This window comes from Ptychodera flava, chromosome 15, assembly GCF_041260155.1.
Source record: "Ptychodera flava strain L36383 chromosome 15, AS_Pfla_20210202, whole genome shotgun sequence".
NCBI classification, from domain to species: domain Eukaryota; kingdom Metazoa; phylum Hemichordata; class Enteropneusta; family Ptychoderidae; genus Ptychodera; species Ptychodera flava.
The window spans coordinates 32,174,632-32,201,871 of record NC_091942.1 but is presented as its reverse complement, the minus strand read 5'-3'; the positions used below and the strand labels follow the sequence as shown (position 1 = coordinate 32,201,871).

Below are 27,240 nucleotides of genomic sequence, written 5' to 3'. Positions count from 1 at the left end.
GATGAAAGACATGCATTGTTATTCAGCAGTAATGCAAGAACATCGTTAGCAAATAATCTTTGTTGTAGTTCTTGAAAAATTTGCAAAAAGGATGAGCTCAAGGTGAATTTAGTTCATTCGAGAGACAACTACCAGCAGGACACTGGTTGTGATATGTGAAGTGGTGCTACATATCAGATTTGCAGATTATACAAGTTTGTGATGCTGATCAAAAGACTTTTCATCGTTTTTGAATGTTTGGCTGTGTTAGCATCATTTCTGTGATGCCATCCGGTCCCAAAATGCATTCGCAGAAAGAAATTTTTGTCTTCAATAGTCCCAAGAATTCTAGATTTCCAAGCAAAAAGACATTGCATGTTTTTTGTTCCACAAATCAAATACAAATTTGCTAAAATTTTAGGACCACTGTAGCATAAACCTCCAAATTTTCATTAATTTTCAGTGTTTCAGTAAGATTGCAGTTGTTACAAATATTGTCAAATTGGGAATAGAAAATCTCTATTGTAATCAGTGTCTGTAAGTTTTTAGTTTTATATTCAGATATCATTTTATTTGAGGTCTTGCATTATTTTTGACAGTTCAAATTATTTTTGTAAAACAGGCAATTTCTATTTCCTGGAGGTCAGTAACTATGACAGGCCAATTCAATGCACTTTTAATAAAAGTTTACACACCTTTTTGAGGCAATTTTTTGCCTTTAATTCTGTTAGTCTGCATGAGAAATTAACTTTCCAACTGTAGTTCAAAAATTTGTCTTTAGCACCACCATCGGGTAAATGATATAACCACTTTTGTTCAGCAGGATAATTTTTTCAAAACCATTCCTCACATATAATAACCAAGATAATGATTTGAATTTGAGCTTCACACACAGTTCTCAATGCCATTTAGAAAATCTATTTGCACTTTATATTGACACAAGTCACATATTGAAAGCCTGCCTGTGGGTCAAGTGCAATCATTCCCTTCAACAGTACAGCATCTAGAATTGAACTCTAATTTGTTTGATTTTCAAGGCAGTGGCGTATCAATGGAGTCTATGTAAGCATTGATGAAATGACTTTGTGAGAACTACATGTATGATTTACTGGAATTTTTTAACAATGGATCACAAAAGGAGGATTTTTTTATGATGAATGAAATTGGGCAACAAATGAAAAGAATAAAGATGCAGAAGCTGAGAAATAAATACAGTAAATGTGTGTATTTTTTATTGTGAAATTGTGAAGTTTCAGTGGCTTTTCATCTTCAATTGCAGGATCTTTTATAGTCTTGAATTTGCATTTTAATAATTTGTATTTTAATATTTGTAATCTGTAGACTCATTACAGGGACTTGCGGTTGCCTTGACATAAAAATGTAGTTTCTATGACTACACTTGTAGTCCAGCAGCTAGACATCTGTTGAGCCCTTCGCTTTTCTTGGGACGGAAAGCAAAATGTCCAGCAGACATCAAGATGCTACACTGAAACACGTGCTAAACATGATACTAATGTAACATTTGGGGAGATTACTGGAAAGCTAAAACTAGCTAAAAAATTGACATGAACCTGAAATTTCAGACCTGTTACTTTTATAGATGAAAATAATGACAAGATAAAAAATAAGAGTTACTTTTCTGAATAACATTTTTGAAAAGAAATATCTTGATAAAATCAAGGTATAAACTCAAGGATTCAAAAGTGCATAATTTATTAAATTTGAAATGCTCTCCATATGAAATATATCCAAGGTTGTCAGTGAGCTCCATATGAAGTCTGGAAGTATAAAGAAAACAAAATCACCTTCTCATGTTCATAAATAAGACTTCCAGGTAAGGTTTTCCAACCATTACTGGCAGTGTTTATAAGGTAATTTGTTCCAGGAAAACAAGTGTTCAGCCCCAGATCATTATTTCCTTTAACAAAAACCACAGGAACCTCAGATTCACAAACACCTAAAACAAACAATAGAATAAAACAAAAATACAAATAAGACAACAAACATCTGCGTACTGGGTAGGGGGCTGGAAGAACTCGGGGGGGGGGGGATTTGAAAGTTCTCAGGGTAGTAGAGGGGGATTAGAACAGTTTACACTGGCTATAGGGGTGGGATCTGAAGATATATAGTTCCTTAATTTTTTTTGCATTTTCAGAGTCTGCTGTTGGTAGGTAATTAATTTTTAGGGTCTGTGGTGATTTAATGAAGAAATGAATGAATAACACAAAACACGTCATCCAATGGCTCTAGTGTTAATTAAGCAAATTTGTGATGCATTTATAGCATGTCATGATTTTTATTGGAAAAACTGTAAAATAGTAGGAAAGCCATAAAGTTTTCATAAGAAAAACAAGTAGACAGTAACACAGGACAAGCTGCAATTCTTGATATTTTTTTTTCAATATCTCTATTAAATGTATCAACTACAGTTTCTTGCCATCTACATCTAGCATGCTGAAACTCACAATATTCAACTTGTCACAAAAGCCTGTCTAAATATGTGTACATGATTGTTGTTGATTGAACTAAAATCCAGAATGAAATTTATTTGTCAAGGATACAAATGCAAATTACACATTCACAGAAAGCTTCAAAATTACTCGTAAACTCACTAAAAACTTACCTCTGAAAATCCATAACTTTGTTTCAGAAAGTATACTGAAGAGCTCAAAATTGCCTGTAAAAACCATAAAATGTCAAAGACCCCCAATCGAGAGGGGGAACATTACCCCTTGAGCTCTGCTCTTCCTCCCCCACACGACCTGTCATCCACTCTGGGTCATCAGTTGGTTGGCATTTCCCATTTAGCTTTGATTAAAAAAATTAATGAAAACCCTGAGATAGGGTGTAAAACAAGAGATTGGAGTTGATACAATCATTCTCGCAAGCCAGAGCATTTTTTCCATTTTTTCCTGCTCTCGCAAAAAAAATACCTTTTCGGCGTTGGGTAAAGAGACTCGCCGAAGAGGGCGTGGTGTACGACGATGGATACAATGAGCAGATTACTATTAAAAAGATATCAAAATTTTAGTTTACTATTACTTAAGGAATGTTTGGCCATATAATAGTGGGGGGATTTCGAGTTAACATTTTTTGTCATATAAAAGGGTGGGATTTGAAATGAAAATGTGGTACAAACATGTATAGCAGAGATATATTTGATTTCTAATCAGGAACCTCCTCATGGAATGGTATTCTGAGATCCTGTGTTGAGATCAGTGTAGTGAGAGAAGGAACCTTCCATAGCAAGATGTTACATATGTCAATTAGGAGTCTATACATATTTGTGATATATTTTTCCTGTCAGTTTTTTTTGTTTACTTGTATGTTATTTGATGTTATTTGGTCCCTGTGGGGGAACAAGAACGAAGGAGATACGAAGTAAAACATTTCCTGGCGCGACGGTGAAGAGCGCCCTCAACGATATTATGTAACTCTGAAAATTTGCCCTATGAACTCTTCATGCGTTGCGTATGAAGACGACTTCCACACGTCGCATCGCCCGACAGTGTAAAAAATGTTTGGACTTGTCGCACGCCCGACGAGAAGAGTAGCTCAGGCTGTAAGTAATAGTCTCATTTGACGATTGATTGCTGAAAGTATCAAAGAACCATGATATAGTATATAAGCAATCTCACGGAGGCGGAGTCCTCGCCGGTTGCCGACCGGAGAATCGAGCTTGTGGTTGTTGCATACTGTGTTCTGTAGTGGGACGTGCAGGTCGAGTAGGGCGAATGGGTTATCTCTTGTGAGCATATTTAATCTAAGGTTTTCATACTTTTGATAGAGGAAATTTCCGAAAATACTTGATCGAAATAGAGAATAGTCGATATTGTCTCCTTATCCATTTCCACATTGAATTCTCTCGGTTCTCACGTCTTTGATCCATGATGCCATTGCTATTGAGATATTGTCCTGTTCGTCATGATCAGGTCATTATATTCACGCTTGCCACACTGTTTGTAGATGTGAATATGAATTACTGTGATTATGTAAACACATATTAGCGCTGTTCATAGAAAATCTAATCGAAAACAACCATTCACTCCTGTATTATGTGATCGCTGAAAGTCAAAGCATAAGGGGACTGGTCTATCTCTATGATTGACAACACATTTGAAGGTCACCCCATTGTACAATAGCAGTTTTGTAACTCATGACTGCGTGTTTCATAAACACGCTATTGTTTTATGAGATGAAGACAAGTTATTCATCTTTCATAACTACAACTTCCAAGCATATGGTCCTTTGTATGATTGTGATAATTTGCCTTGAGATCAATTCTGAGTAACTTAGAATATAAATTGTGGCTTTGATGATTTTCCTCTCATGGAAGCACATTTCAAATGATATGTATTATTGCCTGATCAGAATACATGGTTTATGTGCCCGAGAGCAGGTGACAATTTGCCCGATGCCAGGAGGGCAAATTTTCTCCTGCTGTGAGGGCATATAAACCCATGTATTCAGGCAATATTATTTTTATTGCATGCCTCTTCACAGTTAACACTATATAATTTGCAGGGCATTCTCAGACAATTTTACATTAGCGACAAGCATCACATAGATTTTAAAGAGAGTCAAAATAGCGGTGCACACATGGATATTTTACATCTAGCATTAAGCATCTACTTTGACGTCAAAATTGTCGAAGGCCTTCACTGGACCAAGTTACTATGGATACTGGTCCGTACATCATTCACTCAGCCCACTAACTCCCTAGATGTTCCTATTCAAATCAATGCATTGATTTGCACTCACATTGAAGCATGTTACAATATAAATTTGTGAATAGGATGCACTAGTTCCTGTATAACAGGGCAACTTTGTTGCCACAAACAGTAATTCAAGCTTTTACTGATATGTACTCATATGTTTGTGGGTGAATGTTTATAGTGAGTCTCTTTTGCCTACTGCCAAATTTTAATGCAGAGAAAATCAGAGATGGGTAACAGGGTTTTACATCACTTTTAACTTTTGAGAGTCCCTGGGACTCCTGGTGTTAGAAAATGGGAGTCCTACATCAAAATATGGGGGTCCCAATTTATTTCACAAAAATGTTTTATAGTTTATCAATGCCATGGTCTTCACTGTGTTCAATTAGTATTAAACCACACAGCAAATAGTTGCATATTTCTTAAAATAATTCCTACATGAAAATTCTAGTTCATACTGAGGGCCCTCATTGATCAATTCAAAGAACATTAATGATGATATTATCTCATAACTTTAATGACAAGTTCACAACGTGAAATTTGAACAAATATTCAAATTTGTCAAATTGACAAGAAGGTAAGTAATTTCATACTCTGAAATGGCATACACCTAGCAAGTCCAGTAGGTTTGAGTTCACACTCTGCCAGCAGCTCCTTCAGCAAATAACCTACAGTAGCAGTGTTCATGAAGTCAAAATCATCTATGATGGGGACAACCAGTTTGATGAACATTAGTCTATTAAGCCTTTGAGGATTGAGTCTATTTCGTGCCCTCTGTTTGATGGCATTTTGTACTGAAAAGCCCCTTTCACATGGGGCAGAGGACACTGGTATGACAAGAGCAATTTTAGCTAGGATGGCAAAATCAGGATACTCCTCTGTAAAATCAGTTAGCAACAGCTTGATATACATATCAAAATTCAGTGCCTCCCTATGAGATCTTGTGAAGTGTTTGTAAACAAGGAAGTGTGCCCTAGCTCTATCAGCATCAATACCTGGTGTATTGTTATAATGAATCAACAGTTGATCAAGCTGGTTGACCCCATAGTCAGGTAGGTTGGCCACATTTTCAGGATATCTGTGTGGGTTGAGAATCACATCAAAACACTCCAGAATATTCATCTCATCATCTGGAAATCTGCTATCTAAATTCTGCAGCAGTTTGTTGATATAATTTTCTCTTGCATCACAGAACCTCTGTCTGAGTGCTGATTGTCAGTATTTTGAATGTTTTTGTATGTGTTTTTCTGACCATTGCCAGGAACATCACCCAAATCATTAAAGACGTCTCTGACAGTGTGTGAATCATTAGTCATTCTATTCAATGTGTCCCTAGTAGACTGAACACTTTTTTTGATATAAGAGGTGACAGAATCTTTCTGAAATGTAAGGCTCAAAATTCCAATGACAGTAAGAACATCAATCAATAAGGCAGTGAATAGCAGAAACAATGAATTAGAGATAAATTTCAACAGCTCATCAGCCTTTCCCCCTTTTTTGTCACTTGCAAGTGCCAAGGCAATTGGCTCAAACTGATGAAAACCATCTTGACAGCTGATTCGACCGACAGCCAGCGAACAGATGTAGCCTCAGTAATTTGTTTTGTTTTCCCATTCAACAGAGTTTGAATTTCCCTAAGTTTGTCATATCTCACACTAGAGTCAATGAAGTGTTTATACAATGAATGGATTATATTATGATATTCTTTGCAATATTCAATATCTCTGCCTGCTTGGGAAGCAGCACGATTCAATCAATGTGCAACACAATGCACTTGAACAAGGTTGGGATTTCTGGCTTTTAATTTGCACCCAACCCGTTCAAACGGCCGGTCATTACGGCCGCCCCGTCTGTTCCTAGTCCATATATTTTGTCCACGGCTGCGTCACAGATTTCTTTCCTAGTCAAAAATTCAATCAAGGCGTTTTCAATCTCTGCAGCAGTGGCATCTGTAATTTGCTGGTTACAGAGGAAAGAAAAATTCGCCTCGCCATTCTGAATATATCGAACATATATTGCAAGTTTCTTATGAATGAAATGTCACAACACAAGTCTCATCCAACATTATACCGATGACGTCACTTGCATGTATGCTATCAATCAGGGACTTCTCGATCGCACGTTGAATACACTCTTCAAACTCCATAACTATCTGAGGACGTTTGTAATATTCAATGTCTAAGCCGTTCAGATTCTGCAGATGAATGATGTCAGTGAATACATCGCATGGAAGGTCACGTTTAGCGATCAGGTAAACAGTACGTAATTGTGCAGCGTACGCCTCGAGTTCGTTACTCTTACCGCTACGTATCACTCCACTCGTAACTGTGCTCTTACCCTGCAACTGCCGGTCCTCATGCTTAGGATTTTAACGCTTGTGAGACGACTTTTCGAGTCCTGATGACGAGTGAGAGTTGAATGTTGAAATTACAAAAACCTTCCATGAACGGGCATGTAACATTCGCTTTCAAACATACACCGCATTCCATGACGTTTTGCTCTTCAGAATATCGAAGCCATTTATAGTAAATCTATTGAGTCAACTTCTGTTGAATGTTCGTAATTTTGCTGACTTGGTCGGGGGACCTGATGTATCAGTATCGCATGGCGTAGCTGCCGTTTCGGCCTTGACCAAACCTGCATGGTGCTGGTTGCTGCGGCCGCCGAAAAACCTTAGATCGGCCTGTTTGACACGACCCGCCATGATGCATAAATATGTGTTAATCGACGCAAACAAGAAATCGACCAATTAAGAATCAGTTTACATTTTGAAAGTAACTTTTTACAGCAATAGAATTTGTTTCCGCGGTTACCATTGGTTATGAAACAGTGGAGGCCAATGCACTATGGAGCATTCCATTAAAGTACGGGGTCGGTAAGGTTTACTGGGATGTGTTTTACGTGTTCAGCAGCTTCGCAAGGTGTACACCAGCAACAGATATTGCTGCGTCCCAAGGGACGCGTGGTTTAGTTTTTGAGGGGTCCTGCGTCCGGTTTTATGCGTAAAGGACGCAGAAATGCGCGTCATGTAAAACCCTGGGTAATTTGATTATCCTCAAATTTTCCCACACAGATTGGTCCTTCCTTAACTCCAATAATAGCAGTGAAATTTGTAATATCGATCGTTTTTTTTTGCAGACATCATCCTTTTATAGACACGGCAGTACATTGGTCGTAGCAGAACACACAAATGAGGCGCTAACACCCATCACGCTGAATACCATCACTGCAGCCAGGAAAGTTGGAGGTGATGTGGCGTGTCTTGTAGCTGGCACAAACTGCAGCAAGGTAAATCCTAGGCTCCATTGCCTTAGATCAAAATTGTACGTCAAGATAGTCATAGTTTGAAATTTCTGAAAGGTAGATATCTTTTGACCTACAAGTTGTGTTCTACACATCTGTATATATCTAACTGAAAATTTCAAGTCTGTTTTCCATTGAATTTCAAATACATTTGAACCATATCTGTTTAATCTCATCCTGGATATGCCCTGTTTAATATTATTCTATTTAAAATTTCAATGTTGATGTGATATCTTGTATATATATTGTCCTGTTTCACATAATAATGCCCATCATGGAGATTAAAATTTGAAACTCCCTGATAATCATTGAAAGGGAGATTTCAATCAATGGTTGCTTTCCTGCGACCATTTTCCATTCACAACATATAAAGCAATCCATTTTGGAAACAAATTCCAGTGACTAGCATCCTAAGACGTGCCTCAATCATCACAATCCACACAAATATACATACATACATATATATATATATATATATATATATATATATATATATATATATATATATATATATATATATATATATATATATATATATATATATATATATATATATATATATATATATATATATATATATATATATATATATATATATATATATATATATATAATATATATATATATATATATATATATATATATATATATATATATATATATATATTATATAAAACAAGGACTTAAAGTCACTGTCCAAATCTTTGTTGTGCTGTCACTTCAGGTTGTGGAGCAGTTAGCTCAAGTTGGTGGCATCAGCAAAATTCTTGTCGCCGACAATGAAGCATACAAAGGCTTTCTACCTGAGGTACTTACACCATTGGTGGTCAGTACTCAGAAACAGTTCAACTTTACACACATTGCAGCAGGTGCAACTGCCATGGGCAAGGTAAGTGTTGGAAGAATCTCTTGTCAAGTTACAAGTACAAGGGTAGTGCACAACAAAATCAAGCACTAAGCAAATGCTGCATACTTACATGAATGTCATTAAGAATTCTGATTATAGTTTATGATAATGTCTGATAATGATTTTAAAGGTTTGCTAATCACCTATAATGAAAATTGTAAGGCTTTAAGATATGGATGGTTTGAAAATGTGTTTCTGTGGTGAAGAAGTCAAACCTCCCAGTTTGTGTGCAAGGTCACACAAATTGTAAACTGAAACCTATAGTATAAACAAACTGAAACCTATAAAGCAAGAATACAAGGTTGAAACCCAATACAGGCAGATAAACTCTGCAATAGCTGTCTTGTTGTCTACTGACATGGAAGTGTTCAAATTGAAAATAGAACTGTATTTCAGTAGACTTGCTCATGAATATAAGCCCAGATATCATTATTCCCTGGGGTAATTCAATCAGGTGTATCTGCAAGTGTAAGCAAATTATCAAATTGATACCTTCTACGTAAGGAACAAAACAGAAAGCATTAGTAAACAAACACAGGACGTCATAGTTTCTTGGATGGAAAGTTTGCTATGTAAGATGTGAAGCTCGCCATGTATTATGGAAAAACTCACATATGCACATTTTCTACTGAAATTTTTTTTTGAAAGTTTTATTTTTAAAAATTTTGATATCTTTCCACCTATCAGAACCTCCTTCCAAGGATAGCTGCCAAACTTGACGTGGCACCGATCTCAGACATCATCGGCATTGAATCAGAAGACACGTTTGTTCGCACCATCTATGCCGGCAATGCCATCTCAACAATCAAATCTAAAGACCCAGTGAAGATCTTCAGTGTGCGTGGGACTGCATTTGAGGCTGCAGAAGTCAGTGGTGGATCAGCTACATCAGAAGATGGTAAAGTTGGGATTTCTTATACTTCCAATTCACTGCCGTACATTTACATCAGGTAGTTGCTGAATAAACTATGTGAAGTAAGGAAAAGCCTTGTGTGCATTGGATAAGTGAAGTGAAAATTCACACATTACACAGCTACTAAAGTTACCATCCCTAGTGTGAAAAAAATTTGGAAACAAAGCATCTGCAGAAAAAAAGCTTAAAAGTGGATACCTCTTTCTCTGTACAAAAGAATTTTGATTGTGCCATTTTCTCAATTATAATGCAGAAGATTTTGAACGGTAAATTCTTGGAAAGTTTTAGTACATTATGCAGCCCCAGTTGATTCCTTCAATGGGGGAGAGTTACAGAGATGGTTTGCATTAACAGAACCGTTTCTTTACTCCACAGCACCAGCTGCTGATGTGCCAGCAGACCTGGCTGAATGGCTTGGGCAGGCTTTGAGTAAGAGTGACCGTCCAGAGTTGACCAGTGCCAAGACAGTCATATCTGGAGGTAAGATATCACAAAACACAGTTTACCACTTCATTGGCTCAATTTAACCCTTGTCTGCGTAGAAAGTCAACGTACCTTGCTGTTTAGACGACACTTGAGGTGTGGGGATAAATATGACAATTTGTTGTCTGTATTTTTAGCATGTTTCAGTGTGTGTTGTGCAGTGAACTTTTCAAAGTAAGGTCTAGCGTGACAACTTGTACTTATCAATGCAGATTTCAATACAAGAAAATATGAGATAAATATCAGTGGAGGGGAGGGAAGGGGAATAGCAGATGAAAATCAACATAATGCCGCTCGAACACTGTCCAAACCAATATCCATGTAGTGCAGAAGCTGTATTATTCAGAATGTGGTAGATTGATTTTGCCAGGGGAACTTCACATACAGAATGACAGAATGCCTAGGACTGACTGACTTTGTTACTTTTCAGGTCGTGGAATGAAGAATGGTGAAAACTTTCAGTTGTTGTACGATCTTGCTGACAGAATGAATGCAGCAGTTGGAGCATCACGTGCCGCAGTGGATGCTGGATATGTACCAAATGACATGCAAGTTGGACAAACTGGAAAAATTGTTGCCCCTGTAAGTTGTCTTCCGATGTTACAGAAACTCTTCAAGTTTTTACTTTCTCATCAAAACTAGTGGGAATTATTAGTATTATTTTTTGCAATGAACAGTATGAAGATAGAAAAACAAATTTCAACTGTCTCCAAAAAGGAAGTTCTGTAGTTGTATAGGAGATTTGCTTTAATTATTGTGGGATATCTGTGCTTTCATTTTAGTCGGCCATTTGTCTTATTGTAACTCTGAAACAAATCAAATCAAAATTTCATAGTATTAGCACTATCTTGAGAATTATCCAAAGTTCAATCTGTTATCTAATCTCCTGATTGTCTCTTTACCCTACACCCAGACTCTAATCTGGTTTCAGTTTATATCTCCAGCAAGTGCATTTAGTTTATCATTGCGGCAGTTCAGAAAGTGTTACCCAAACTGACAGACATCAATTGTATTTTCTTCATAGTGAAATGTAGTCATTGTTTGGTTTTTAACAACCGTGTACTGTACATTATTTTCAGGAGCTGTACATTGCAGTCGGCATCTCCGGAGCAATCCAGCATTTAGCCGGCATGAAAGACAGCAAGACTATTGTTGCCATCAACAAAGACCCTGAAGCACCAATCTTCCAGGTTGCTGATTTTGGTCTGGTGGCCGACCTTTTCAAGGTGAGGAATATCATGGGCAAGGTTTGAAAGTACAACTGTCAGTATAGCGATACATCAGAGCTGTAGAAACCTGTTTCCTTTCTATAATTGCTGTCATGAAACTTTCAGCAATTTTTTTGATAAACCTAACGAATTTTAAATATTTTTCTTTGTTTTGGGGACATACACTTGTTGTCCTGAACAAATTGAATCAATTGCAGATCGCTGTGCATACAAGTCATTCTGCTGTTTGCAGTATTTTAGAAACTCATCCTATTGGATATCAAACAGGTTGGTGCAATGCATCTTACTTTTACCCAAAAGAGATTTTACATGGGACAATGAATTTCCAGTCCTGGAAATTCAAGATTGTTAATTTACTTCATTTTGCAAAGATTCTGGGACCCTCCACAACACCAACATGGTATGTCTATATGCATGTCACCATATCTGTGGTATCTATTTTGTCTTGTAGGCTGTACCTGAGATGACAGAGCAACTGGACAAGATTAAGAATTGAAAGAGAGGACCACATCCCATGAAATGATCTCAATGCAACATTTGTGTCACGGAAAACGTGCATGTATGTTTAGGTGCAAATGACAGCACTGTGTATTCTTCTGATAGCACATTGTCAAGTGATACTAAATATTTTTTTAGCCATGAGTTTCAGGGACAGTAAAAGATACACGGTTATGACAATTTTGTTCTCTAGGGTGAAGCTAATTCTCTTTTCATTGTGTGTTTGTTTGAATGTACAGAATTATCTTAACCAAGTGAGGTATTCGAATAAAGTACCATTTTCAAAACAGTCTAGTTTACTTTAAAATTGTTCTTCCTTTATTCATACGTAAAAAATGTATAAAAACTCACATTATTTGAGGTAAATGATGTGGTGTACTTGTCAATAAGTTAAGAGGTCTTTTATTCACAGCAATCATACTAATCACAAATCCTGATTCTGTAAATGAGTACACTATTGATTCAAGTACAATTAATAAAAACTCTCAGCTGCTAACTTTCTAACTCTTGACCTTTACATGTTTTTGTCCTTTTGTAAACAAGTCATCGTTGATGACACAGTCCCCACTTGTTAATGGGTGCTTTGATTACAGGTCCTCAGAGAGGATAGAGTCCTCTTCATTAGGTCTGTGATAAAAATACTTTTGAATAAATTCGCTTGATACATGTCTGAGTTGTAGTTCAGGACATGAAAAATCATAATAAAATGGCCACATGGTGGCCATAATGGATCGAATCACAAAACAAATCAATGTGCATATGTATGACATATGGTAGGTCAATGTCCTTGTACCAACTTTGATTAAATTGGTTGAAATATGCCTGAGTTATGGCTTTGTACATGAAAAATCATAACAAAATGGCCGCACAGCAGCCATATTGGATCGTATCACAAAACAAATTGACATGCATATGTATGACATTGGTCAATCTCCTTGTACAAACTTTGAATAAATTTGCTTGATACATGTCTGAGTTATGGTTCTGGACATGAAAAAACGTAATAAAATGGCCACACGGCGGCCATATTGGATCGTATCAAAAAACAAGTCAATGTGCATGTGTATGACATAGGTTGATGTCCTTGTACCAACTTTGAATAAAATTGGTTGAGATATGCCTGAGTTATGGCTCTGTACATGAAAAAATCGTAACAAAATAGCCGCATGGCGGCCATATTGGATCGTATCACAAAAAAAATTGATGTGCATAGTTATGACATTGGTCAATGTCCTTGTACCAACTTTGAATAAAATCTGTAGAAACATGCCTGAGTTATGGGTCTGTACATGAAAAAATCGTAATAAAATGGCCGCCTGGCGGCCATATTGGATCGTATCACAAAACAAATTGATGTGCATATGTATGACATAGGTCAATGTCCTTGTACCAACTTTGAATAAAATCTGTAGAAACATGCCTGAGTTATGGCTCTGTACATGAAAAAATCGTAATAAAATGGCCGCCTGGCGGCCATATTGGATCGTATCACAAAACAAATTGATGTGCATATGTATGACATAGGTCAATGTCCTTGTACCAAGTTTGAATATAATCGGTTGAGATATGCCTGAGTTATGGCTCTGTACATGAAAAAATCGTAACAAAATGGCCGCACGGTGGCCATATTGGATCGTATCACAAAAAAAATTGATGTGCATAGCTATGTCATTGGTCAATGTCCTTGTACCAACTTTGAATAAAATCTGTAGAAACATGCCTGAGTTATGGCTCTGTACATGAAAAAATCGTAATAAAATGGCTGCCTGGCGGCCATATTGGATCGTATCACAAAACAAATTGATCATTATGATGTGCATATGTATGACATAGGTCAATGTCCTTGTACCAACTTTGAATAAAATCTGTAGAAACATGCCTGAGTTATGGCTCTGTACATGAAAAAATCGTAATAAAATGGCCGCCTGGCGGCCATATTGGATCGTATCACAAAACAAATTGATGTGCATATGTATGACATAGGTCAATGTCCTTGTACCAACTTTGAATATAATTGGTTGAGATATGCCTGAGTTATGGCTCTGTACATGAAAAAATCGTAACAAAATGGCCGCACGGCGGCCATATTGGATCGTATCACAAAAAGAATTGACGTGCATATCTATGACATTGGTCAATGTCCTTGTACCAACTTTGAATAAAATCAGTTGAAACATGCCTGAATTACGGCTCTGTACATGAAAAAATCGTAATAAAATGGCCGCCTGGCAGCCATATTGGATCGTATCACAAAACAAATCGACGTGCATCTGTATGACATATGAAGTAATCCTTGTACCAAGTTTGAATGAAATTGCTTCGGGCATCTCTGAGATATCTGCGTGAACGGACGGACGGACGCACGGACGCACACACGCACGGACACGACCAAACCTATAAGTCCCCCCGGACGGTGTCCGTGGGGACTAATTAGATGCTACAAGTTCATTTGTATTTGATGTCATTCAGTGTTGACTTGTGCTTGATTTTGAACAACTATGGCAAAGATCTGATATGTACCATGACTGGGTGAGATTGGCTCATCCATGTCACCTTTGTACACAAGACTGATGAACTGTGAATAAATGAATTTTTCCACTCAGAAATTCTTTCATGAAAACTGGCAAGATTTTGGCGAATAATAACTGTCTTAAATCGTTATACTGCACAGAGCCATGAATTCTCACAAACTTATGGAAACTGGGTGAAAATATTTGTGAAATAATAGTTTGGTTCAGTCTCTTGACATCACAAAATCCTAAATTGTAAAATCGCAACATGCTGATGTAAGCACTGCTATCCATTACAATCTATTGATAAGTGACAATTTCTCAAAAGTCAAAGTCCTGTCCAATCATGATAGTGATAATCTTCAGATGAACTGCATGAGAAAATATGGTTTCCAGCCAAAACTAGTCCCTGAATTAAACACAAAGGTGATGTGGAACTATTGAGAAGTAAAGCTACCATTATTTTTGTTCATACATTCACACCATATGGGATAACACATGCCAATAGTCTTAGCTACTACTACACACTGCCGTCAAGGAGGATGAAATTACCAAGCTGATGGCCACATGTGTATTTGACATAAAAAAGAATTCAATCTATTTCAACATTATTGCAATAAAATTTGAGGTATTTGGTGCTGTCTATATCAGCTCAGTGAACCATAGGCTTATGATCTGTTTGTGAGTGAAATTTCCTTTTTTCAGACTATGAAACCCATATGCTGTAAATTATGAACACAAATACTCACACTTGTAGAGTTCATCATGTGGAGACAGGATATTGTTCAAAAAGTCTTTGCTGGCCTACTGCTTTGGTAACTTCTGGCGCCATGTAATCAGCCTTTCAAAGACTTGTGTCACAGTGCTCTCTATGTATTGCTTTGCCAGTGAAAAACTACCTGATGTAAAGATATGTGCATGTGGAGGAAGTCGTCTATTTCTTTATCTGTCACAAATGAACAGGGACCAGAACAAACTGCCATGCCAAACAGCACAGCCTGACATACTATGCAAATGGCATACTACCAGATATTCATGTCTCTCACTTGTTGTAAGATCTTGTGCATAGATTCTAGTTACATAAGGCAGATCCATTGAGAACTCTTGCGTATAGAGTCAGACTGTATCAATGTGCACTCGCATCACAAAATAAAAGCGATGAACACATCAATACCTGAATACAAACTAAATTGGTATTCCAACAGTTGAACACCTTTACAGACTGAGCTCTTAAATTAAGTTCTGAAAAGTAAAATAAAGCACAACCATACTCTTTCATTCCATTTCTAACAACTTTGCCACTGTTTCAGGGCCATATTTGATTGGGCAACACTTCTCACATATTCCTAAGCAGCTTCTTAAAACACTGTGAAATGCCATATGGTGAAATGACCTAAGAATATCTCTTATGGGTGAAATAACAACTATGTACTGAAACAAATGCAAAAATTCAAATTGGGTCTTTCATTATTAAAAGTACAAATCATAAAATAAGCTCCGTCAAAGGTGTCTCCAAATAATTCTGGTAACCAGTCTAGCCCAATACGGAACAATTCTCTCTTTCTGTTCAAATGTCTCTTCATTGACCTCAGTGCTTCTGTCAAACAGTCTTTTCTCCTCCTATCGGGAAAGAGAAAAAGATGTTAATTCAAATTTCATTGGCTTGATATAGTTAGAAGATCTGCAACCATTTTTATTGATCTTCCATTGTCTCTTGGTAATACCAATTGTGTAAAATATAATTTTTTTCTGTAATGAACAATGTGTAAATGATTTTCAAGCAAAATAGAGGGTAGATGTACTTCTATTAGCCGAAACACGTGCAGCAATACTTACAGATAGAGCTCAGACACTATGGATTAAAAAATGCAATGTCTTACAGTAGTCTTACATTACAATACAGATTATGAGCTTCCTCACCTCATAAAGCTGTCTCCTTAGCTTTTCATTGGTTGTAACTATGGCAAGCTGAACTTCTAAATCACGTTTCACAGAACGGTACCCTGGTGGTGTGAGGAAAAGCAGAGAATAGTTGCTCAGGTCAGAAGTGAATACAAATTGTATTGGAAAGGTGTCTTTCGGGACATGGTCTGTCACAAATCATAATTTTAACTCAAGATGGTTGGAAATATACCTTTGCAAAAAAGAATAATGCATACAGGTCAACCACCACAAACCAAGGGAATGGGGTTTTATGAAAGAAATTTTGATGAATGAAAAAAAGGGAGCAGGCCCTGGCGGTGACATTGAAGTACTGTCAGACTCTTCGTTACTGATGCTCACCATGATTATTAGATTAATTTTTAGTTGGGAGGGATAAATTTGTAAGAAAATAACTTACCAAAATTTGGTGATCCAAGGAGAGTAAAAGACGGTAGTGACTGAGACGGTAAGTAGTACCACAATCCTTGAAAAAATAACAATATATGTGTTACTTTACTATGTAGAAATACAGTCCAGTAACTCTGATATTAAATTCAATAATATTTGCTCCAAACCGCTTTTGCAATGTTCTGTGTATGTGATGATGGTGACAGCCAATTTATCGAGGTGTGGGTGCAACACTATAATCATTTTCTATCAAATATAGTTTTCTTTTAGCAGTGTTCAGAAGATCTCACCCAGTCTAGCTTAAGAAAATACTCAAGAGTCCACTGATATGAAAACATGTATTCATGTGAATAAACACGCATTGATATTATAGCAGGAAGGGGTCCCCCTGACATCTTACCTTTAGCATGGAAAGTCCACTTGTCTCTGAAATATTCAAAGAGTTGTATCCTTTTCTGCTGCATGCTGTCACAAACTCTTTTGTAGAAATGTTTTTCAATATGTGTGTATGCGTCAGGTATACTGCCTGCTATTCCCTTGGCTCCAAAAAACCCGTTGGCCTGAAAATGAATATCATTTGATATCTTCATAAGCAGTTGCAATGTGTTATTCAATTTGCGATCAAGTTTTTCACAAGTGCTGTTGCATCAAGTATAATCCACATACAATTATTATCAAATGGTTGAACGTACAGACACACAGACAGACCGAGCCAAAACTATTGGTCAACTGGACTTTGTTTGCAGGGACTAAAACTAACACATTTGGTGCTCAGAAAAAATACTGACTCTTTGCAAATATACCGTCACATTACTGTTATTGAACAGGGAACAACTTTGATATCTTTACTCAAAGAATACAAGAATTTCTACAGTAACCTTACCCTTGGATTTGCAGTCAACATATTAAAATGTGCCTTTGACTTGTTTAGTACTATGTCCAGGTAACTCTCTGTCAAATTAAAATATCCAGAAGCCAGGTGTATCTCTGTACCGTCCTCTGCAGTTTCTAACAATGTCCTTGTTGCTAGTTCATCATTCCTGATACCCAGAGGTCCCATTTGTATCAATGGTAAAATAAGTGTATCTGATTCTCTATCATCAGAGTTCAACTGAGCATTTGCCCCTTTAGTTCTCTCTGACATTTCAGAACAAGTCTGTTCAAAGTTATCACTTAGTTTTGAATTTCTGGAGAGCTGATGCAGTCCAAGTTCCTCAATTAAAGTTGTGTCTGTCATAGTTGGACTTGAACTATCTCGTATATTTTTGTGGTAATCCAGTAAAGTGTTCACTCGTCTACGCGCTTCCTCTTTGAATTTATTGATGTCATCTAATGTTTCGAGAAAAAAAGAAAGATGTAGGTGACCGGGAAAGTGCAATCTTTATCAATAGATTTTGTTTAGCTTTTATAGGGACATATTACAATATTATAATCATATATCCTTTTCTGTGGCAACAGATTTTGTAAAACTTATAAAATCTTGTACAAGAGGATTTGACACATAAGCAACATGGTAAAAGAAATGAATAAATCAGGCCATAAAGAAAATCTAACAGGGGTACAAGTCATAGACACCTGTTAACGCAGAGTGTGTTGAACTGGCAATCAGATCAAAATTCTTTAAATTATTGTATGAAGGACTAAAATAGTGGATATTCTGGTAATCATTTACTGCTGGTAAATCTGGTCAATTCATCTGACCAGGAATCTAATTTCAATCTGAAGATTGTGACAGACATGAAAATTATTGACATGCAGTTTACCTTTGTAAGGATGAATTCCAAAATTTTCATTGAGAGTCACTGTATCATCTGTTTGAAGTTGAAATGAAAATGAACTGACAGCAGACACCAGCTGTGTAAAGAAATTTGCAATCTCTGGGCAATCCTCCAATAGTATGTTGCGATCTTGACGGTTTGTGAAATAAGACTCACTAAGGTTGGCACTGAAAGCAAAAAAGACACCTTATGTATAAACATGATAGAAGGATAAAAACAAATCACATTCTAAATAATGAACATCTGATGTCTTTCTCATGTCAAGGAATTTTGGTGAATCTACTGAAACATTTTTAATAATAGATATTGGACTGTAACTACTATTTTCATTGGATACATTGCACCCATACCAGTACAAAAGTATCATACACGCTTATAATAAATTCTTTGCTTGATGTCCTTGAATTTTCCTCAAGCCGACTCTCCCCAGGTAAAAAACAAACACAGAAATGAAACATTATGTAAATACAACACTTAGTTTCCGATGTATTTCTTGGACAGGTAAAGAAAATAGCCATTTTTGAATTGTAATACCTTAAACAATGTTTTTGCTTTTCATCATTTTGTGTGAAAACCCACCCATCTGACGACAGCAAATAAAGAATTTTATCAATGGTAGTGGTGCCTAAGGTGAAATACAGCAAACTTCATGTATTAATGAACCGCCAAAGATTGAGGTTTTCCTATGACCATGCTATGGCATGAACATATTTTCTATAAAATTTCTTGTTGTTAATGTAGCTTTCAAATTGACCTTTTCTTGCAAAAAGCCCACTAATCATATATTATCATGTCATTTTTAATTTACTTATTTTTATTACACAATTCGTATTGAAATGGTGAAAACCCAAGTGCACGTTCTGGAGCTTGCCTCATGATTGTATATTTTTTCAATACTACTATATATAAAGCCTGATGACACAACCAGAATGGTAACAATAACATTTGCGTCACCAGAAATTGATCAAGAACTGCTATCTTGGTTCTGATACAAGTTCTATCTTACCCACTTATGATCAACGAATCATCAAATAAATAGATTTTCATATGCTGAAGTCCAATTGCCTCATTAAACCTGGCAGGAACAAACTGTTTTAAAAGTCCTCTCAAGTCAGGGCTATGGTAGAGAGATATCTGGACATTGGATGTATACTCTTGAAGCAGAGGTAATAACATTGTCCTGGAGTTTTTTGTGCCTCTAGATCCTCTTGTGTACTCTAAGAGAATTTTGATTTGTAGAGGATGATGACTGTGTTTTGCATTCCTGGCTGCTTCATGGATACTGTCAACCTGGAATGATAATAATATCAATTTGTGAAGTCGTCATTTTTTGGAGATAATGTTGATACATATTCAAATTTACATTTCTATATCACTTTCCTTTTAAGGGCAACTGATTGACAATTCTTGAAAATGCTACTAAGTATCCGTTTATTGTTATTTACATTTTTCAACTTTCCTCAATATTTAAGTAAAGCTCAACAGCGACAATGTCACTTCAATATGAATCAATTTTATTTCTAAGATGAAGAATACTCAGCAACAGAAGTATATGTATCATTGTCTGACAGAAACATAAACATACATCACTGTCCAAGAGCTTGAAAGTACTGAACGTATGTCCTGCACATATTACAACCTGCAAGATTGTGCGAAGAAGTATAATTACAAATGATAAGATAAAGACAGAGTCTGTAATTGAAATTTCTATCCATCATAGACAACCAAGGAAATGACCCCTGTCATTCCAGTCATTCCAGAAGGGGTCTTACAATTTATATAATCATGCTAACAGTGATATTTTCAAAAACTTACTAGCTGCTGTTCAAGGTGACCGTTACCCAGGTACAGTGACGAGAGCACTATCCTCCTGGTTGCTGTCCTTGCTTTTTCCTGAAATGAAAATCCACATATAACAAGAGTAAATACTATGTTAAATTCTCATGCATATGCTCACAATAGTCCATCATTGCTGTATTATTGTTTACATCAAATTTTCAACATCACTTTCACTTGACACTCTTATTCTTTTCTTAAGCTCCCTGGCTGCTACTAAAACATGGTATCAAGTTATAGTTACGATAGGCGCCTGTCGTTTGACACTCTGAAGTACCCTAAAGTTCAAATTTTGACCCACCTTCAGAGTTTCGTAGAATTCCGTTGGTTCTCTAATGATAGTAATTTTGTTACCACAGACTGAAAACACCGGTGCAAACTGTGTCATCCATCTGAACCGTTCAAAGAGTTTGATGATGGTTTCATTCATCCCATTCTGTGGACATATATTGTGATATTGTCTGCTTGCGCTCATGGTGGACCTGGGGAGTAATTTGCATGCAACTTATGAAAGTTTGTCCCAATTTAAACAATACACATTAAAAACCTGGAAGTTGGAACAGAGCCCTGAACAGGACTCGCTCTTAATGTAAGTGGGTGTGTTGTTGGATACAGCTGCGCCTAAAACAGCTCATGGGTAAGGCATTAACAACACACACACTGGACTGGCTGGTCCCCGCCGTCGCTTGGCTTTTCTTGGCCTTCACGTTCACCATGATCTATGCAATCCACTAACCCACTAAGTCTGATAAAATTCCTTCAATTTACAGATGTTTTGATTTTTATGTGCCCACAGACGTGGAGCAAGTTTACTACACTGACTTGCAAGCAAGCAGAACTAAGGACGTTTTGAAAAGAAGACTTTGAGCACAGTCCCTCCACAAAAGACCGTGCTTTGACGCAGTCATAACATATCAAAGTCGTCGTAAAATATACTCAAACAAAATGTAGCCGGGGCTTTGCAAAATCAAGACGCTGTTGAGCCTGTCCTCGTTTCGGGGTACTTTGGAGCATTGCTCTATGCTGTTGTTACTGGTCTACACCGTACACGGTGTACATCGGTATTTGCAGACAACGTGCCCATGTGAGGACAAGAAGCGGATACTTTTTTTGTGGAACGTTATTAGTCGATATCCGCCCGACTCAAGTAGACCACATATTTTAAAAGTCTTATCAATGACTAGCCTCTTTGCATAAACTTCAAAACTAGGGTGTTTTTACCTTTGGATGGTTTCTTTTCGGCAGAAAACTTGAAGCAGACGAAGACAGGAAGCGGCCATGTTCCCATAATGCATTTCATATTATGAAACCAAGGTCTGCTGAGGGCTCCCTACAGCCCCAAGGCAAGTCACTTTCAGAATTGCAACATGGGTGCATCAACAGAAATCTCAACGTATCCAAGCTGCATATATTATTACACACACGCATGTGAGGTCTCCTAAATTCCATTGAGTGGGGATTATTTAAGAGGTCAAAGCCATCATTTTCAGGAACTGAGGGATGAATAATTAAAACAGCAAAAGTTCTGCACACATGCTGAAGTTGCTCCGCCTGCAGGTCACAGAATATCTGATATGTTGTCAGCAACACACAGATTTGCATGCATGCAGAGCTAGTGCCATTTCTAAGCAGAAAAAATGAGTATCTTGGACAAAATCTGGTTCAATCTCTTACATGTGATTTCGTGTTTGAATGAAATCATTAGTTCATCTCCCGCAGGATGCTGGTTCATGCTACAACATGCAGATTTGAATTGCTACATATGTGCTAGAGCTACAGACTATTTAAAATGGCTGTTTTTTGTTTCTATAAACCTGTACAAATTCTTGCAAAGATCAAAATACAAGTACAAAATGATTGATAAATAACAGAAGTATGAGCCATTTAAGTGAAAACTTGCGTATGAAGTTCAGATAAGTTTTTTTATAAATGTCACACGGATGTTCAAAATCATAGATAAATACAGCCAAATTTTTATTTCCAACTCTGATGATTATGAGGGGGTAGCTCTTTCTAAATCTCCGATGTGAGCAATGTTGGCAAAGTTTGTTGCACTGCACCAGCTCAGAGGTCAGACATCCACAGAGTTACTGTAAATACCCTTTTTTTTGCAATGATGGTACTTTACCACAGTGCCAACCATTTTTTTCATTCAGAAGTAAATGGGAACATCCATCATGGAACCACGTTCTTGGTTAGACAATTTATGCCATGACCATTCTGAACCCCACTGCAACCATCAACACTCACAACCCTACAACCAACAACACCAAGCAACCTGGCTAAAATCTGCGCTGCCTGTAACGGGGGCTACTTGCAGCTCTCATGACAGGTTATCTGTTATTGGTCAGTTTCATTGCTTCACTGCAAGTTTGTTTCACAGGTGCAGAAATTCTATCGCACCAGTAGTATTTTATCTTGAAATGATCTGTAGGCGTTCCTGCATGGGCATACCTATCAATCGACATATTATATATTATGTAAAATTCTTTCCCAAAGCTTGAAGCTTATTGTGAATTCATCTCTTCCTTCGGTGTTTATCTCGTTTTCAATCATTTTGTGAATTTTGTAGTACACAATATTGAAAAGTTGTGTGACAGACAGAGAGATGCTGAAGATTGGTGCCATTCTTTTGTTGTCCATGGCAATCTTACACCATTCTGAACGCAAATGAGATGAAACAATTTTAGAGGTATAGGTGTGTAGACATGTGCTTGAAGACATCACATTGTAGTGCTAAAAGTGTTGGTCCATAAAGAATAATGAATAGCCAATGACACACATTACAACAAAATCAAACTAGTTTATTTGCATGTGCTGTAATTGCTGGATAGCTAAAGCAGACACGTGTCTGGCCAAAGCTCACAAAAACATTTACCACAATTATCTGTTTCATGAGGTTAACACCAAAAGTTGATCAACACGGAGTAACATGTTATCCACAAGGCTGTTCCATAAAATACTGTTACATTCTTTAATCAGAGGTAGTGGGCAGAATATCAATAGATGTTAAATGTCAGTTTGACACGTTTTTTAAAACTCAAGGGTGTGGAAGCTTCAATTTTCATGGATGTGAGGCAAGAGGGAAAGGAATGAATTCCAGAACTTAGGCAGAATGAATTACAAATGATGGGTGATATTAATTTGATCTTGAAGAGCCGTAACACAAGCTTGAACAAAAAAGTTTATTTCTTTCATTCAGTTTATTCATGTGCTTACTCAGAACTAGCAACACAATACAAAATGCCCGTCAACAAAACTTTCATCTTGTCAAGTTCGGAAGCCAGCTGAGATCTCATAATTGCTTTTGCATGGCATCAATTTTCAAATCTAATTACCTGCAATATGTTGTAACTGTTGAGTGTCTGTAATACTGGCACAGATTCAAACAACTTGGTGACTCTGGCATGAAAATAGCAAGATGTGAACCTAGCCAGTGCAAATAATTCTTTGAAATCTATGTGAAGTAATGAAATATTACATGACAAAGAACTTTCCAAGTTTTGCTGGCAATGACTGGACTTGCTTCTTACATGGATAGGCTTTTGTGATGTCATAGCTTTTATCGCATACATGTAACACTTTTCCCATGTTTAACAACAATTAATTTTCTCTTGTGTGGATAGTTTCCCATCATGCACTGCTCTATGTAATTCTGAATATCAACACTCAGGTAGAATATACACACATTTAACCTGTGAACAGAAAAAAAGAAAACGTGAATACTCATAAGCAGAGATAATAGTGCCCAGAAAAGTTTTGCTTGTTTCACATACCTATAGATAGCTCTTTACTCACCCAGAGCACAATATCATGGGTATTCAAACCCCCTGTCCCAAATGTATGCTCTGCATGTAACTTGATGAATAATGGCATACTTCTTTGATCCCCCCCCCCCCCCCATCTACCGCACTACCCATTTCAATGTAGATCAAACAATGATAGGGGCATAACACTGAAGTACTTACTTAAAACACTGTCATACCAATTTATTCAAAGACGTCTTGTCTGTCAGCAATATATTCAACTATATCTTTTGGTGTCATCAATTTTTCTGCATGGGAGTCTGGAATTTCAAAGCCTGAGGAACAAGAAAACAGAAACCTTTCAGTCTGGCAAATTAATGCACAGAATATTAAATTAAAGACTGATATTTTAATCCTGCACTTGATGATTTTGTCTCTCTTTCCAAAGAACAACTTCAGAATTCTCCAGCACCTGAAAGAGCTTTGATCACATGATTCCAAGCATGTTATGTTGATTTGTACATGAAGGAAGGACTGGAAAACTGTCTCATAACCAGCAACAAAATGTTCTTTAATGATTGAGTTTTCACTCACCAAACTCATCTTCCATGGCCATAATGACTTCAACTTGGTCCAGACTGTCCAATCCCAAATCATTCATAAAATGACTGGTAAGAATGAGCTGTCAGAAAACGAGAATAAAATTTGCATGCATCATTTGACTTAAGCGACACAAAACTCTGTTTCTAGTTCTTGCATACATCAGAATTATTTTGAGTTCCCCAATGCTCTTGTTTTTGACTGAGCTGATCAATATCTGAATTTTTATCCTGGTTTTATTTCACAAAGAAGGAACACAAGAATGGAACACCGACTATACATTGACTAAGCATATACATGTACACTACCGTGAATTGCTGTTACCTCCAAAGCAAAAGATCATCTTTTCTTTCTAGTTGTATTCATCATTATATTAAACTATGTGAGCATTGTTATAAATTATGAAAAATATATCGCTCAAATTCTGAACCAGCAACTTTTAGTTTTTGTGTTTTTTTAATACAGGAGCTCAAGTGAAATGTGTATCTTATCAGGTGTACCCGCACACACATGCCCTGTTGATGATACGCAATGACACCTTACCTTTTCTGGATTAATTTTGTCGTAAAGTTTGAGGACATACAGGACACGCTCCTTCACTTGATCTAATGTTAGATCGGGCAGGTCAGCGTAACTGCGGATACATCCAAGGGTAATGCCATTAACTGTTGGATGCTGGAAGATTGTAAAAAGAAATCAGATTACATTGAAAGGCATTTCTCACCTTCTAAAACTGACTCCAATGATGAATAGTTGCATGTTTTCTGTGATTAAAATATTCACAGATGAATTAACTGAAAATTGTACTGAAATATGCAACACACTAGTTTTATCACCCTTCAGAGGTGTTCGTAACTAGTATTTACATGAACATATATCTCTACTGTGGAGTTGTCCACTTCTGTTCCAAACTGTACCACCCTCTACTTTGTCGGATTTCAAATTCTGGATGATTATGCAGCAGTCAATGTAATCCCAAAGGGACGTTACCTTGAGCGATACGGGACAAATGTGGGGGAAGAGACAGTGTTTGCCATGAAACTATGCCCAAGGGGGTGGGGCAAATGCCTCATATTGATCCCCCCCAGTCACTTTCACGGACAAGCGCAGAATTAATATGAATGCTCCACTCATTGCATTGGGGTGGGGGAAATGGGGGGATTTATTTGTTTTAGGTCGGGATTTTCCAAATTGTCTTGCCCCAGGGGATGGGGCATTTGACAAATTTCATAAGACTGATTTTCAAATCCCCCACTATGCCTGGAGGTGGGGTTGGGGTAGCCCTGCGTACAGGTCTGTCTGTTCCCGGCATTGTACCGTATAATGCCGGGAACGCACAGACCTGTACGCAGGGCTAGGGTTGGGGTTGACATTGACTTTGGCATTATTTAAACTATAAGGACATGTTCATAGGTATTTAACTTAAGTCAATACTGTATTTATGGCACCAAAACAGGAAATTTATCAGTTCGGTTTTGACATAGGACACCCAATGCCATACACAGTGATGGGTGAGTGTGAATCGTTGCATAACGCCTGTTTTCAAAATGGTGTAGTTGACGAAGTTGAAATTGATTACATGTATTGCACATTAAATAGTTCAAAATGAATCGAATAAAATGTTATTCATGTTTCTTCAGAGCTGTAAGGGTAGTTCAATTAAGACTTTTTTGCGACAAAATCTGTCGGGGAGCTGGGTCACGCTGCTTATTGTTAAAATGTGCAATATACACGGCACGTACACCATCCGACAAGGTTACATAGGAAGTTTAACTTATGGGGGCTCTGTCGAATTGATTTCAACATGGCCGACCGTTACGATTTCTTACCCTAAGATTGGATTGAAGAGACGAAAAATCCCTTTTGTTTTCAAACTGTTGAATGTTACTGCATAATTGGAGAACGGGTGGTGCCAATCTCGATGTTGGCCTGGTTGCAACAGCAACTGCACATTGGCATCGAAGTGCACGAGTTAACGCTGATCGGAGCATCGCCATGTTGCCGGTGGTCTGCAAAATGCGCCCTCTAGCTTACCAAATTTAGCCGATGGCGGCGCTATAATCAAGTTCTTGCCCACGATGACGGAGTCCTGGCCTGCTCGAGCACACTACATTCATAAACGTTGCAAACGTGAAACTTGTCGTGGGGTCCATTTGCAGCTGTAAATTTTGATAATAGAATAATTTTTTCTTCTTTAAAGCAAATTAATTTTCTTATTCTCCTTCATTATCAAAAGTTGCGACTGTCCCCAAAGAGGACTCAAGTTTTTCTAAAACTTCATCCATAAAAGTGACCCCTTTAAACTTTCCAAATTTTTATTTTTATTTATTTATTTTATTTATTAAACTTCATCACTGGCATACAAAGACAAAGAAGACACAATGACAAATAACTAGCTCACCAGTGAAAGGT

At 37.2% G+C, this 27,240-nt stretch overlaps 3 protein-coding genes across 3 annotated transcripts; 1 reads left to right on the top strand and 2 right to left on the bottom strand.

Annotated features, from left to right (window-relative positions):
- Positions 1-2,971: 2,971 nt before the first annotated feature.
- LOC139151928 (electron transfer flavoprotein subunit alpha, mitochondrial-like) lies at positions 2,972-12,316 on the top strand. Its single transcript, XM_070724981.1, has 8 exons — positions 2,972-3,541; positions 7,833-7,982; positions 8,722-8,886; positions 9,592-9,802; positions 10,193-10,297; positions 10,731-10,882; positions 11,380-11,526; positions 11,981-12,316. Exons 1-8 carry the CDS (start codon positions 3,497-3,499, stop codon positions 12,023-12,025), a joined length of 1,020 nt encoding a protein of 339 aa, XP_070581082.1. The 5' UTR covers positions 2,972-3,496; the 3' UTR covers positions 12,026-12,316.
- A 6-nt stretch (positions 12,317-12,322) lies between these two features.
- On the bottom strand, positions 12,323-21,764 carry LOC139151927 (CDP-diacylglycerol--glycerol-3-phosphate 3-phosphatidyltransferase, mitochondrial-like). Its single transcript, XM_070724979.1, has 10 exons — positions 21,704-21,764; positions 20,784-20,964; positions 20,462-20,539; positions 19,653-19,936; positions 18,632-18,813; positions 17,752-18,197; positions 17,269-17,428; positions 16,879-16,944; positions 16,458-16,540; positions 12,323-16,157 (listed from the first exon to the last, which is right to left on the bottom strand). The coding sequence occupies exons 1-10, from the start codon at positions 21,760-21,762 to the stop codon at positions 16,038-16,040; spliced, it is 1,659 nt and encodes a 552-aa protein (XP_070581080.1). The 5' UTR covers positions 21,763-21,764; the 3' UTR covers positions 12,323-16,037.
- A 1,884-nt stretch (positions 21,765-23,648) lies between these two features.
- Positions 23,649-26,865, bottom strand: LOC139151909 (acyl carrier protein, mitochondrial-like). Its single transcript, XM_070724951.1, has 5 exons — positions 26,658-26,865; positions 25,372-25,503; positions 24,823-24,910; positions 24,451-24,563; positions 23,649-24,177 (listed from the first exon to the last, which is right to left on the bottom strand). The coding sequence occupies exons 1-4, from the start codon at positions 26,823-26,825 to the stop codon at positions 24,472-24,474; spliced, it is 480 nt and encodes a 159-aa protein (XP_070581052.1). The 5' UTR covers positions 26,826-26,865; the 3' UTR covers positions 23,649-24,177; positions 24,451-24,471.
- Between the last annotated feature and the right edge of the window lie 375 nt (positions 26,866-27,240).

Coding starts and splice junctions, on each gene's coding strand:
- LOC139151928 (XM_070724981.1), top strand. CDS start 3,497: ATGTTTGGACTTGTCGCACGCCCGACGAGAAGAGTAGCTCAGGCT. Junction 8,887..9,591: donor GTGCAACTGCCATGGGCAAG/GTAAGTGTTGGA, acceptor TCCACCTATCAG/AACCTCCTTCCAAGGATAGC. Junction 10,298..10,730: donor CAAGACAGTCATATCTGGAG/GTAAGATATCAC, acceptor GTTACTTTTCAG/GTCGTGGAATGAAGAATGGT.
- LOC139151927 (XM_070724979.1), bottom strand. CDS start 21,762: ATGGCCGCTTCCTGTCTTCGTCTGCTTCAAGTTTTCTGCCGAAAAGAA. Junction 19,937..20,461: donor GTCACCTTGAACAGCAGCTA/GTAAGTTTTTGA, acceptor TTATCATTCCAG/GTTGACAGTATCCATGAAGC. Junction 16,158..16,457: donor TAAGGAGACAGCTTTATGAG/GTGAGGAAGCTC, acceptor CTTTCCCGATAG/GAGGAGAAAAGACTGTTTGA.
- LOC139151909 (XM_070724951.1), bottom strand. CDS start 26,825: ATGGCGATGCTCCGATCAGCGTTAACTCGTGCACTTCGATGCCAATGT. Junction 25,504..26,657: donor CTCTTCAATCCAATCTTAGG/GTAAGAAATCGT, acceptor ACAATCTTCCAG/CATCCAACAGTTAATGGCAT. Junction 24,564..24,822: donor GGCCATGGAAGATGAGTTTG/GTGAGTGAAAAC, acceptor CTTGTTCCTCAG/GCTTTGAAATTCCAGACTCC.